At 31.7% G+C, this 14,452-nt stretch overlaps 1 protein-coding gene across 3 annotated transcripts; it reads left to right on the top strand.

Annotated features, from left to right (window-relative positions):
* Nucleotides 1-424: 424 nt before the first annotated feature.
* LOC140801031 (uncharacterized) lies at nucleotides 425-12,815 on the top strand. 3 transcript variants are annotated; one of them, XM_073156017.1, is made up of 9 exons: nucleotides 425-591; nucleotides 694-949; nucleotides 1,027-1,128; nucleotides 1,216-1,298; nucleotides 1,397-1,513; nucleotides 10,483-10,585; nucleotides 10,662-11,337; nucleotides 12,147-12,301; nucleotides 12,420-12,815. In XM_073156017.1, exons 1-9 carry the CDS (start codon nucleotides 470-472, stop codon nucleotides 12,510-12,512), a joined length of 1,707 nt encoding a protein of 568 aa, XP_073012118.1. In that variant the 5' UTR covers nucleotides 425-469; the 3' UTR covers nucleotides 12,513-12,815. The 3 variants fall into 3 exon arrangements, with proteins under 3 accessions (XP_073012118.1, XP_073012119.1, XP_073012120.1); XM_073156018.1 differs by having other exon boundaries at nucleotides 436-591; nucleotides 10,668-11,337; XM_073156019.1 differs by having other exon boundaries at nucleotides 436-591; nucleotides 12,147-12,274.
* The last annotated feature ends 1,637 nt before the right edge of the window (nucleotides 12,816-14,452 follow it).

Below are 14,452 nucleotides of genomic sequence, written 5' to 3'. Positions count from 1 at the left end.
TTGTGATATTTGCTAACGATGGGGGTCAAAACAAAAATAAGACAAAAAGAGGGAGTGAAATAAAAATTTTCCTTTTTTTCACTCTCATATTATCTCTTCGTCCACCACCTTTTGACTCTCTAGTATAGTTTTTTTTTCTATGCCTCCCTTTTATAGTAAAAAATATATATATAATAAGAATCCTATTAAAATATGGATTCTAATTAAAAAAAAAAATCGATTTAATCCAAATCAAAAGATAAAATTAAATTTCTCATTATCTAAATGACTATCTCTATTTATTTATTTAAATTCTGGATTGTTATCTAATAAATGATTATCTCTCTTTTCACATCAAATTCCCACTTCCCGCTGCCCTTCAAAATTTCCCGCCATTTTCCTCCCTAAAATTCTCCCTCCTATACTCAAACCAAAACCCCTACCAGCAAAGGAGAAGGGAAACATCGAACGCGAAACAGCCGCAAATGCGATGAGCCAAGCCAATCCCGCTGCCCAGAAGCCCATCTGCACCATCTGCTACGAGGACCTCAAGCCCGTCGTCGAAGTCCTCCAATCCATCCCCATCTGCGGCCATGTCTTCCACGAGCTCTGGTAGTCTCCCACTCTCTGTCTCTTTCTCTTCCTCTCTCTTCTTCCTGACCTTGTTCTTGATCTCTTTTTCTTGATTTCTATGAACAAAATAAACAAGAGAAGCCTTCAACAATGGTTGGATTACTGCCCCGCGGGGAAGAAGCCCACCTGCCCAGTCTGCAAGCAATCTTGCTCCCTCCACCCACCCACTCGCCTCTACTTCCAGTCCACCGGCGACGCCGCCCACCTGACCACATCGACGCAGAACCCGTCCTTCGAGGCGTCGGCTGAGGAGGTCAGGAGATTGGAGATGAAGCTGTCGTCGTTGACGACGACCTTCGAGAACCAGCAGGCCCATCTCAAGAAACTTAATGATGAGGTCGGAGATTCAATTCCCCCTTCAACAATAGTTTATGTTTGTAATTGATTTGATTAGAGACCCAATAAATTATTTAGGTTATGGCGTGGAAGGAGTTGGCGGAAAGGGAGGAGGCCAGGAGAAAAGCGATGAACAATGAGAAGGAGTGCATCGAGCAGTTGCTTAATTTGAAAATGGGGGTAATTTCTTTGGAAGCCTATGCCCTAGAACTTTTTAGGTTCTTTACCCTGTTTTATTTATTGAAAAAAGGTGGCTTTGTTTTATAGGAATTATCTAGGAAATCATTGGAATGCACGAAACTACAAGAAAAGAGCTTGGCATTGGCTAAAGAGCTTGCTGCACTTAAATTGTTTGTGAAATTGCTTGGTTAAAGCTAGTTTTTGTTTTCCTTCCTTTTAATCTTGAGCAGGGTTGTGATTATCTCTGACTGAATTGTTAGTACTTCAGGGCGACAGATATGAATCTTGGGGAAGAAGAAATCATGAAATTGGCGTCTCTTGGTCATGGAAGTAATCTGGAGAATGCTGTAGAGGTTTTGAAAAGATCACTTGCCCTTCGGAACAAGTAGGCCTTTTGATTTTTGTTTTAAGTACTTGTCTTGCTCTTTGCTGTGTTTATTGTATTATCATTCTACAGCACTACATATAGAAATTTTCTATATGACAACCTAGGTTAGCATATGGAAACAAATTATTCCTTTTCTCGTAGTAATACGGACTAATTCGTATTATTAGTAGATCTAAGTTAAAAATCCTAAGTTTACTTTTAACCCATAGCCACCATCACTTCTAGTAGTCACTCTACTATATGGCCTTTCACCTCCATTCTTGGCCGTCTGCCACCTTTCAACGATCGCCGGAATATTAGATATTTACCATTATGTTCTATTTTGACCTCTCTCTACTATTTTATTTATATATTTTCATCTAGATCTTTGATTTAGGTGAAACTAAAACTATTAAAATCCTAACTCATAATGCTACCATCACTAAATTTTTATAATTTTCTTATGATTGAATCGATCTAGATCTAATTCGTCACATCCTCATATAAATCATTAAAAATATCAAAAAGATTGGTCTTTTTAAGTTGAGGTTTTAATAAAATACTAAAACTAATAATTAAAGGAAAATGTTCAAAATATTTAGCATATTTAGTTTTCAATTTTTGTAAAACATTATGTAAAGACAGATTATTTTTAAAAGCAATAAAAAGTTGAACAATATTAACCACTTGCATATTAGCGATTGTAATTGTAGGAGAATAAAAGTTTGACAACATATTAGTAGCATCAAAAAATATTTTAAAAAAAATATATATTTTTTTTTTACATTTTACCATTCTAAATTAGTAGGACATTCTAGTTCATTATTAATATTTAAATAAATATAAAAATTATAAATTTTTGATATTTGAGTGCCAATTCTAATAATTTATAAGTAGAGTTTTATTTATGTTGTACATCCAATTGAAGTTTCTTTTTAGATTTAAATCCACATCTTTTACACATATTTGTAAATGTTCTAGCTCTTCTATTATTAAAAATAATATGATGTATAATTTGTTTAATTTTATGAACTATTTTAGCAATTTTTTAGATCATTTTATACAATTAAATTTATAATGTGACACATGCATCTATTATACAATAATTCATCATTACAAAGTAAATAAAGAAAACATCGAAGATTAAAAATTATTAGAAGTATTATTAAGAGAAATAAAAAACTTTATTTTGAATATTATAACTTGCTAAATTTTGAATAATAGTATGAGAGATATTTATTGACATGAGTCTCATCAAGCTTTCAAAAAAAATTATTTGTTTTTGTATGTTTTAATTATTATCAATAAAATGTGCGGTTATATATATAAAATACTAACGTTGGCATGAAATTTAAATATCACTAGTAAAGAAAAGTTTTAGATTTCAATTTTTTAAAATTTAAAATTAATTTATTTTAGCAAAAATTTTAAAACATCTCTTCTAATTGTGTGACGAGAAATTTTTTTTAAAAATTGAATTAAATATCTTTGTAAACAACTTTTAAGTTCTAGATTATGGTAATAGCAAAATGTTTATTTTTACGAATAATATATTTAACTATTTATTTACGAGTATTTTTATAATTTAATTGAAAATTAGAAAGAATTTTGAAAACAAATTGATTATATTGAAGACATTTTTTTTGAAAACAAATTAATTATATTTTTTATGCTTATTTTAAATATGCCTAATTATGTGAGTAGTATCATTGTTAGTTAATACAGAAAAATTATGATTATATTGAAGACATTTAGCTTTACAATATATAACATTATTTTAGCCTTATTTTATTTCAATTTGTTTGAAATATTTCTAAATCATAAATTTAATCTCTTAGAATCGTCTGATAACGCAGTTGAAGTTGGAGTTTCAAAATCAGGTTAAGGTTGAGATGTAGGTATAAGATTAATTAAATTTTTGTCCTCCGGTTGTGATTCTATATGATCATCAAAGGAATTCATATTAGAGAGAATTTGTTAATTGAAAAATTAAAACTTTTGAAATTTTTAATTTCGAATGAATTTAGAGAATTTGAGAATGTGTGATAAATTTAGAAAATTTATTATCTATTTATAAGCATGAGAAAAAATAAAATCACCAAAGTTAAAATAGTAAATGGTTAAAAAAATATAGGTCTTATTTTGCAAACTTTTAGAATCTTTTAGCTATTTTTAGAATTTTTTTACCGTTAGCTTATTTTTTAAAAATATTTTTGTTCCTCTCGTTTTTAGAAAAAAATAATATATTAAAAAAATATAAATAGTATAGAGTATTGTATAGGTTGGCTGGGCTGACCATTGATGGGAGAGGTGGTTAGACTTGATCAAACGACCTAGCTCGCTTGTGCCCTGTCCAATTGACTCGGTTTGGACCGAGCTAAACTCAGCTCAAACTCGATTTGGGCTCGGCCTGGTCTTAGTCCGAACTACTAATGGGTGGCATGGGCTAGCCCTTTGCTCGCTAGGCCCAGTGTTGAAGCTCTCCCATTTTGCATCTCTCCTATCGGTGAGTAGCTCAACTAGCTTGTATTGTTTAACTTTTTTTTAATTTATTATTTTTTTCTAAAAAAAGGAGGAACATAAATATTTTTTAAAAGATAACCTAACGTTAAATTTTTTCCAAAAATAGATAAATTTTTTTAGTAATTTGCAAAATAGTACCTACATCTTTTTATCATTTTACCTTTTTAACAAAAATAAACAACTAGTTCAAAGGGGTAATTTAGTAATTTAAGTTTTTCTTATGCTTATAAATTGATGATAAATCTTTTAAATTTATCACATATTCTCAAATTCTCTAATCTCTTAAGTTTTTTTCAAATTAAAGGTTTTAAGGTTTTTAGTTTTTTAATTAGCAAATTTTCTTCAATATGTATTCTTTTTATGATCATATAGAATCGTAACCGAAGGGTGAAGATTTAATTAATTTTACACCTGCATCTCAATTTCAACTTGATTTGAAAACTCCAGCTTCGGTTTCGCCATCAGGTTGTTTTAAGAGATTAAAGTTTGAGGTTTGAAAGTATTTTAAAAGATGGCTAAGGTAATATTATAAATTGTAGAGCTAAATATCTTTAATGTAATTATAATTTTTTTTATATTAACTAAGAATGACACTACTCATCTAATGAGGTATATTAAAAATAAGCATAAAAAATGTCAACTTGATATTGGTCAACTGTTGCTTAATTAAGGTTTTTTTGGAATTTTTCTAATTTTCAATTGAATTATAAAAATGTTCGTAAAGAAAAATATTATTTGAAGAAATAAACCTTTTGTTATTGGTGATGATTCGGAACTTGAAGGTTGTTTATTACAAAGAGATTTTTATCCGGTTTTTAATTAGAAAAGATATTTTAAAATATTTTTCTAAAGAAAAAGAAAAATTAATTTTAAATTTTAAAAAATTGAAATTTAGAATTTTTTACTAGTGATATTTGGACTTCATGCCAATGTTGAATTTTTATGTGTATAATTGCACATTTTGTTGATGTTGATTGAAAAATACAAAAATAAACAACTTCTTTTCGAAAGCTTGATGAGTTATATTGGTGAATATCTTTTTCGTATTACTATTTAAGAGTTAACAAGTTATAATATCCAAAATAAGGTTTTTTTCTCACTCTCGACCATACTTTTAATAATGATTCTATAATTTCTAATTTTTGATGTTTTCTTTCTTTATTTTGTAATGGTGATTATTACATATAGATGTACGTGTCATATTATAAATTTAATTGTACAAAGTGGTCTAAAAAATTACTGAGATAATTTATAAAATTGGATAAATTATACATCATATTATTTTTAATGATAAAAGAGTTAGAACATTTGCAAAAATGTGTGGATTAAAAGTTAAAATTTTTTAATTGAATGTGCAATATAGATGAAATTCTACTTATTAAATGTTAGAATTAGTACTTAAATATCAAAAAATTATAATTTATTATATTTTTTAGATATTAATAATGAGCTAGAATGTCTTGCTTATTTAAAATGGAAAAATGTAGAAAAAGTAAAAGATTTTTTAAAAACATTTTTTAATGTTACTAATATATTGTCAAGCTCTTATTCTCCTACAATTATAATAACTAGTATGCAATTTGTTAATATTGTTCAATTTTTTATTACTTTTAAAAATGATCGGTCTTTACATACTGTTTTAAAAAAAAATGAAAACTAAATATGCTAAATGTTTTGAACCTTTTCTTTTACTTATTGGTTTTGGTATTTTATTAGAATCTCAATTTAAAGAGATCGGTCTTTTTGATATTTTTAATGATTTATATGAAGATAAACAAGATGACTTTGTTTTTTGTGCTGTAACTATTAAAAGTTATTTTGAAAGGTTTTTTAATAATTATTCTATTATATATGGTTCTTTCTTTTTTATGCCTTCAACTTTTATTATTCCTCATAAAAGTGGTAGCATTAAGAAGTCATTGTTTACGCGACTTAAAATGATAAGAACTTCTTCATTATTGTCGGCAGGAATCATTGAGCTTTAAGCATATTATAATTATTTTGTAAGTGAGGATAAAAAATATGGTGGAAGGCAAATAAGACGAGATTTCTAATTGTTGTTGTCATGGCCCTTGATATATTGACCATTCTTATGTTTACTGTACCTTTGGAATGTGCTTTTAGTACAAGTGGGTGGCTGAACATAGATCATGTTTAGGAAAAGAAATAATTGATGTGCTGATGTGCATGCAAGATTGGTATGTTGTCGAATCTAAATCGTAAGCGGACGACTATTTTATAATATAAAATATAGGATTTGAGTTTTTTATAATTAACAAATGGATTATGCAAATGATAGATAGGTGAGTAGATCTCAACTTAGTTGGGATGTGCTTATTTTATAGTGATGCAAAAAAATCCTCCTAATTTGGTGTAAGTGTTTGTTTACTTATGAAAAGATTTCTATTTACTCATTTGTTTAACTATTTATTTTCAATTTTCCATTTACTTCATTTATTTTTTTGTTAAGGGTTGTAGTGTGCAAATTTGGGAGAATAATAATAATGGCGAAATATAGGGTGTTTTTGATAAACCTCTTAAAAAAACTAAAGTAAATTGATATTTGGTTAACTCTCATTCGACAATGAAAAATTTAGAACTACTGATCCGACAGTTAGAATCAATCTTCAAGCTTATTTATAGAAGTGGATAGTGGATAAGGGATTTATCCATTTAAGGTTTAGTGGTTGGAAGCCTGGAGCACGGCTGCACGGGAATTCATGAGCACCACTCACCATCTTTGGTTATCAAAATTTTTTTGCTCCTTTTTTCTTGAGGAGCAACAAGCTCTTCACTGCATCCCATTCATCAACCGTTGGACTGTTGAGAAGAGCCAGTCCGAACCCATTAACCTCCTCGTCATTGCTCCATGGACATCGGAAGGCCCGCATTTGGATCTCGTCATTAGCCCTCATGCGATTATGTTTGACGAACATGCCTTATTGGCCGATGAGGCTATAGCTGCTGTTGCAATTGAGGTACTTGAACACAATCTCAAATTCCTGACCCGATTCATCAAGAGCTGTCTCCGGAAGCCTATTCATCTTGTCATTTGCTAGCTCCATCTCTCCTAGTCTCATCATCTTCAGGAGGGGCATCTGTATGACTCACATACCAGGCAGAAGGAGACGGCTCTGCTCGCCGCTGCTTCGCCTCTTGCGGATGCCCTAGAGGCTAGAGCCCCCAAATTCCCTCCTGATACTAAGGCGGAGTTTGGCTCGGCCAACTCGCTCTCTCACGGGTCGACGGGCAGTAACGGATTAGACTATTCTAGTTAGGCTCGGCTCGACCCGTTCGTGGGCGGGATGGCGAACACAGTAGCTAGTCTGATTGGCTCAGTAAGCCGGGCTCGCTTGATGATCACGTCTAAATAGATATGAGTGCTCTAATCGTGTTTCACTATTACAAAAAGGCTTACTTGGCATTCGAGCATCACGAGTTTGAGCAAGAAAGAAACTTATGCAGTAATTGGAAGTAAGGCTGCTAGTGTATTGTCGTCAAAAGACCCACATTAGCAGGAACATTGTGCACTACGGTGTTTTTGTCTTTTAAGATTCTCAAGTTAGATAGGCTTTATAATTTTACATGTTCTATTGGATTTTTGTGCTTGTTTGCTATACATGTTAGTCATTATTCTTAACACTTGGAAATTTTAACATTTTGGTTGGGAGGTTTAGTTTCATGTAGCGTAAATAAAATGCAAAGCGTTGTATGATAATAGGTCAGGTCAACATACATGTTTATGGTTGTAAGATGATTCAGATTCTGGAATTTCGAGGAAGATACATTAATCTTAGTTTGACTAGGTTTAGAAATATGAAAGGTCAAAGCTTAAATCTGCTTAAATCTGAATAAAACTAGGAAGGTCAAATGCTGCTAGGTTTAGAAAAAGGATTAAAGATTGTATGTAGGAAACCAAAACTAAGTAGAAGTTGGAGATAGAAATTTGAATACTACTCTAACTATAAAAATTGAACTTAAGTCGTTAGGTGAAAACCAAGAATGATAAACACAACGATATGCTTTTTTAACGTGGAAAACAGTTACTTTAATGAAAGAAAAAATCATGGATCTGATTAACCTTTAAGATCGAATTTTTTTACTATCAATTATAGAAACCAAATTATCTTACAATAATTTTATTGTACTTTGGACAATTGTTGGTTAAAGTCCTCTTGCTTGAATTTTATGCTTTGATAAACTACTCAGTTAATGTAGATTACTCCTTGTGGATTGTCCTTAACTCAAAGTGGATCAAAGGTTCTCTTGCTCCACATGTTGATGTAGATATTGATGTCATGTTGATTTAATTCCTCCAATGCTCGATGATTAATCTCTAATATAGCTTGGCACACGAACATATTTAGATGACTCTTCTCACAATAGATAGGAGATATGCTTCTGAGGAAATTTGGAAACTCATTGGTGATGAAATTGCAGCTCCTTGAGTTCTCTCTGGATGTCCTCCCTGTAATCTCTAGTTCAGCTCTATTGAAGTGCTATAAAATGTAGTCAGAATTCTACTTGCGTTTAGACTCATATTTTCTCACAATTGATAGCAAGATGAAAACTTCAAGTGAGGAATCCTAAAAACGGATGAATCACTTTATTCTGTCTCTACCATTTTTATAGAGTGTGAGGAATCTCTCTAATTCATACTAAGAGAGACACTAAATTAAAACACTAAGTTTGAATAGGTTTTTGAACTTTCATTTGCCATCTTGTATGATTGGTTCAAACCAAGCTCAAATCAATTTGCATCGAACTTAATTTCCTTAAGCATTCCTGACCTCTTGCTTAGAAATTGTTCCACCAGTTTTTGTAGAATGCAAAATTTGACTTCGTTTTGATTCTGATCTTTGATTTCTTTACATGTATAGGTTTTCCATAAGTAGTGTGACTTGATCATATATAAAACCCTAGATTGTCCATTATATTTATTAGTATTTTGTGTCCATGAATTTGCTATTATAAAAATTGCACTAATAGATTTCACTTTGTATATTAAATTCTAGTATCATTGAGAATAATTTCTTAGGAAATCTATATTTTAAATAGCATTGGACATAGTAAATACACCTATACATACATGTACATTTTCATGGGTACCAAAATTTGTGGAAATTTCTATATCAACTCCTCATTTTTTTGTTGTTTTTTATTTGACCCCTACTTTTTAATCCTACCAAAATTGACCCCATCTCTTTTCAGTTGTATCTAGAAAAATCCTCTGTTAGTTTTTTGCAAAGACTAATTATGGTCACTAGTTAAAGTAACCTTAATCATGTTTTATGGTACTCTTTGTCATGGCTCTATTTTATATTGTTTTGTCAGATTAAATACAACACATATGCTTTTTATATAATAACTAGGAAAAACAATGATCAATTCAATAAGTTGATAAAGTAAGGACTAGATTGAAACTAACAGAGAAAGAAGAGGGTAAAATAACACAAATTGCATACACTTGATTATGGATCCAAAAATCAGCCAATCTCCAGTCATATCGGCCATAATTGATCTCGATTCGGACTTGAAACTAATCTGGTGAATGGTTTCGGTCTGGGGATTAGTCGGTTTCAGCCATATCAGTTGAAACTTAGCGATATCGGTTGAAACTAAATTCTTTGAATATTTACGTTGAATATAAAATGGATCTAACTTAGAAGACATTAATAATTGATGTCTTCAATTACTTTTTTTTTTAAATTTTTAATTTTTACCCTTGATCTCTCACCCCTCACATTTTACAGAGCTTATTTGGCAGCATATCCGATAAGCCCCTTCAGCTATTCCACACTTTGGTAAATTTGAGTGATTTTTTTTTTCTTTTCTCACTCACTTTTTAACTCTTTTTTTTACTACTATAGAACAAGAGTGAAGATAGATTCTTTTTTTAATTTCTCTGTTGTTCTATAGTAGTAATTTATGAGTATAAAAATTTGTCAAATTTAAGTTGTAATTTATTATAGTTTTGAGTGAGTTTTTTTTTTAGTTTTTAGACTTTATATGCGATTAATTTTTATTTTATTATTTTCTATTATTTTTTATAAAGTTTTAGAAATTTTTCTACATTTTAAATATATTTTTAATTTTATTTAATTAAAGTAATTCAATGTGATACTGGCGGCTGATATGATTTATATTGCAGATATGTATTATTTTTTCTAATGGCCAATCCTGATTTCGATACCGAGTTTTGGAACTTTGCACTTGATATATATATATAAATATAAATAAGTATAAAAATTGAAATACGAAACATGGTACTTCCAATTTAGTAATGGAATTTACGTGTTTATGCTCTGTTTCAGGATTACAGTTTTCTATGTTCTACTAATAGAAAATAATAAATAATATCCATTTAGTTGGTATATGTATTACTGAGACAAAATCCTTTTGATCAGTTTTTTTCACTAACATAGAGCACATACTGACTGCTTTTCAACAATGTGGTGTTATAGGAGCTATAAAGAACTGATGGCCCAATGCAATCTTATAGGAAGATCAGAGACTCGCACTCAGCAGAAACTTAGTAAGGCTAAAGAACTGATAAAGAAATTAAAGGTAAGCCATCAAAATTTGGTGATTGCTCCTTTATGATAATTTGGGATCGGCAATCTCATTTTGTCAATAATATCAGACACAGTTACAAGATCTTAGAAAGGAGCTTGAAGAAAAAGAAAATGGGATACTGAGGGATTTGAAAACATCGAAGAGATTAAAAGCTGAAGACACAAATTCCAACCATTTCAATCAGAATGACTGCTTCCTTTCTTCTGACCTTTATTCAGTGGAAAATCAAACGAGCGAGCCTGTTGGGGCGAGGACAGGTTTAAATAAAGGAAGATCCTCGTGTGATGATTTTCATCTTTTAGATAGCTGCGTCAATGGTCTTGAAGACCAAAATGGTTTGATTTCATCGGCTCACGAGGATGACAATAAAGTGGTGGATCTAGAGACAGATACATCCTTCTATAAGGATGATGCTCTTGGGCTGCCTTCAGAATCATTAAAGAATCCACCTCATGCTTCCGAAAAGGAGAAATCATATATGCTTAGGCAACACCCTTCTACATTTATCACCGCAGAGGCTAGTTTCATAGAAAACACAAATATAGCCAACAGATTCTCATACTCAGATATTTCTTCCAAGCTTGATGAGAGAAGTATTCTGGAGACTTCTGTTGACAGAAGCATGGCAAGAACAAATTCAACATGGAATAAAGAGGTATTATTAATTGATGATATTACCAAACAAAATAATTCACTGGCAGGTGGAAATGGAGCTAAAGCTCAAGAGGCAACTGCTTGCCCCGGTGAGTCTTACTAGTCTTTTGGTTGGACTTTTTTTTTGCAGTAATCTCAGTAATTTGTGGATAATAGTAAAGAATAATTTGGAAGGTAAGTATCAAACGATTTAGGGTCAAACATGAATAAGCTTCTATTTTACTGTTTTCCTTTCCAAAAAGTTTCCTAGAGTCAGACATGAATAGGTTTCTAGTTTACTCTACGCATATCATTTTTCTTCCAAACAACTTCCTAGAGCTTTCAAGAAAACTGATGCAAACTCATTAGTTTCTCACATTCTAATTTTTTACCCGGTCTATCACACATGTTCCTGTTTTCATGTCAGATTGGGAGAGCATAGCAACTACCTTGTTTACCAGGAATCATCAAAATGTGATTTCAGTAGATTCTTTTATACAAGGTCATGCATCTTTTTTTTTTATACTGATGCAGGAATAAAGTGATAGAATGCTTTCAGTTTATCACCCAACTTTCATAAATTTCTAGCTTAGTACTTTCAGTATTATTCCACATCTGGAATTTCCCCAAGTTATTCTACTAGATATATGTCCTGGTGAAAATTGTCTGCATGGGCTCCTTGCATCCTTCTATTGTTTGGCAGTGTTGACAAAAGTTAGACCTTAAATAGAACTTGGAGTCGAGATGAACGAACACTCTTCAATCAAAAGATAGTGCTTCCTTAAGTAGTTATGTCCTTTACATTTGTATGTATTTTATATGGAAGTTATTTCTATTAGTTAGTGTATACATCTAGTCTGCTACTCTATTTAATTCCATAGATGATTTACATGTTCTTGTTGGAATTTTGCTTCTGAAGGTGCAAAAAGAAGCGTAACAAAATGGTGCAAGACTTTGACTATCCCTTCATCTCTTGAAAAGCAAGCAGCTAAAAACAATGGGGATTTGATTGCCATTGGGGGTGACGGCCGAGGTGGAAGGGTCAAAGTACTGAGAGCTCTTAACAGATTCACTGTCTGTTCATTTGATCCTCTTTTTACCCCTCTTTTCTAATATAATATATTTTTTTATTGGTTTCTGCAATGCTTATGCCTGAACACAGTAATTTTTTTTAAACATGGAATACATGTAGGATGATAAGAGACAAACATTCTGGCCGGAAAAACACAAGCTTGGATCGAAAGGTGGTCAGTCTCAGATAGAGCATTTCTTTGGGAAGATGTGAAACTACCTATTAAAGAAGGCTATCTACTCTCTTCCCTGATGTCTACATCTAATCAATACAGTTTTACAGGTAAGCATGCAGAATAATTTGCTTACAGTAGCAAGAAGATAAATTTTGGTCTCCTTTTGTATACCTATATATTCATTGAAAAGAACAACAATAGGCTACTAACATAACTGTATAGTGAAGAATGGCATGTAACTTATGTTCATAGAAGTCCTCCATACTTCTAACATGCCAAGATCTGGTATCATCAGGAAGTATTCTTGTTTTTATAATATCAAAATTGGAATCTTTGTCAAATTTTAGCTTCAAATATCTACTATATGAAGGTTAGTTACAGGATTTTGCACAATATCTCAATATTGTATTATGATTTACACTAGTGAAACACAATTGACACCTGAATTTTCTGGGGCTTCTGAAGCACTGTTAATTTGAGCATCGTTTGATCTTCAATGCGAAAATTCTTACATGTTTAGCGAAATTGCTTATTGTAACCTAAAACTAACAGAAGAGTGATATTAATTAAAAAAAAAACGATTAGGAAGTTGCAAAAGGAGGATATGTTTCATGAACATTTAGGCTCATGTGAAACTACCACTTTTACTCTTAGAAATTATAACTGATTGACTGCAAAGCAGAGAGACTCTTTCATAACTCCAAATTGTCAGTTACCATGGCTCTCTAAACACCAAACTTTATTCAAATTAAGCTGCAGTTTATTTCTTATTAGATATTCCGTTTGAAGGCAACATCAGTTAAAGATTGGAACCAAAAGCAAAAATATCAGGGGCAACAAGTGCAACGAAGGCCGAACCACCAAACTTTACAATGCCCTTCACTGTATCCCTCGTCGATACACACTTCGTTGCATTTGCTAGTCTTGAAGCAAAAGCCGACAAACTTCGCTTAAATCGCACTTTGCATGAACACCTATAATTTCCTCTACAAAACATTAAAAGAATTTCATAAATCAGTAATAATGACAATAATATTATGAATCTAGAGATGCAGCATCTTTATCATTTTCTCTTGCACAAGATGATGTAATGAATTTTCTTACAAGTTGAAGAAAAATATAAAATTATATATTTGCAATCAGCTTATGCTAACAGCGGATGTATGAAGAGAGGAATACTTACGGGAGGAAATGACGAGCATCATTAGCATTAAGAGAGCAAGCTTCTTGTTCACATCCATATTAGTGGCCATTTCTGAGAGATTAGCTACCCAACCAAGGTGTAATTCTTGGTGTATTGTTATGGGTGGATCATGTTGGAGTTCATGTGCTACCTATTTATAGTAGTTAAACGGATGATTTACTTGTTAGAGAAAAACTTCTCTAACTTACCTATGAGGTGTAAGAGCGACATAAAAGGAAAGGATAGGGTAAAAGTATCTTTGTAAAAGTGAAACTCTGAAGTTATAGTTAGGTTTGTGGGGTTAATTACTATATGGAAAGCTTATAAAAAGAGGGTTACTATTGAAAATTAGCTAGTTTGTTTTGTAAATTGTTATGTATAGTTGTAACTATTTTAGTTAGACTAAACCAATTACGGTTTAGTCGGCATATTATGTAGCCAAATTGTTGAGACTAAACCAATTGGGTAAGATGCGAAAAAACTATCCACCATTTCACCCTCTATCTCCAACAATCAACACACCTGTAATCTTACCAGGTCCTCCACTGACCTCTAGCACACTCGCTTGGGTTATGTATCTCCCTCTCGTCTAAACTTTATTGCCCAGAATTTTTTAGCTCATGCAAATAATGAAAGTTGCAACTTTTGTCCATTGACTATGCCAAGTCGCATTCCTTTTGGCATCAGCACAATTTCTTCCATCAAACCATTTAATATTATCTACTGTGATATTTGGCATCATAATTGACACCCTTCTTTCTCAGGATCTTACTATTTTCTTACCATTGTCGATAA

Source organism: Typha latifolia, chromosome 14, assembly GCF_019914945.1.
Source record: "Typha latifolia isolate L0001 chromosome 14, TyphaL0001v2, whole genome shotgun sequence".
NCBI classification, from domain to species: Eukaryota; Viridiplantae; Streptophyta; class Magnoliopsida; order Poales; family Typhaceae; genus Typha; species Typha latifolia.
Note: the sequence above shows the minus strand (reverse complement) of the source record. Positions and strands in the feature narration are given on the sequence as shown.

Coding starts and splice junctions, on each gene's coding strand:
- LOC140801031 (XM_073156017.1), top strand. CDS start 470: ATGAGCCAAGCCAATCCCGCTGCCCAGAAGCCCATCTGCACCATCTGC. Junction 592..693: donor CATGTCTTCCACGAGCTCTG/GTAGTCTCCCAC, acceptor AAACAAGAGAAG/CCTTCAACAATGGTTGGATT. Junction 1,299..1,396: donor GAGCTTGCTGCACTTAAATT/GTTTGTGAAATT, acceptor TTAGTACTTCAG/GGCGACAGATATGAATCTTG.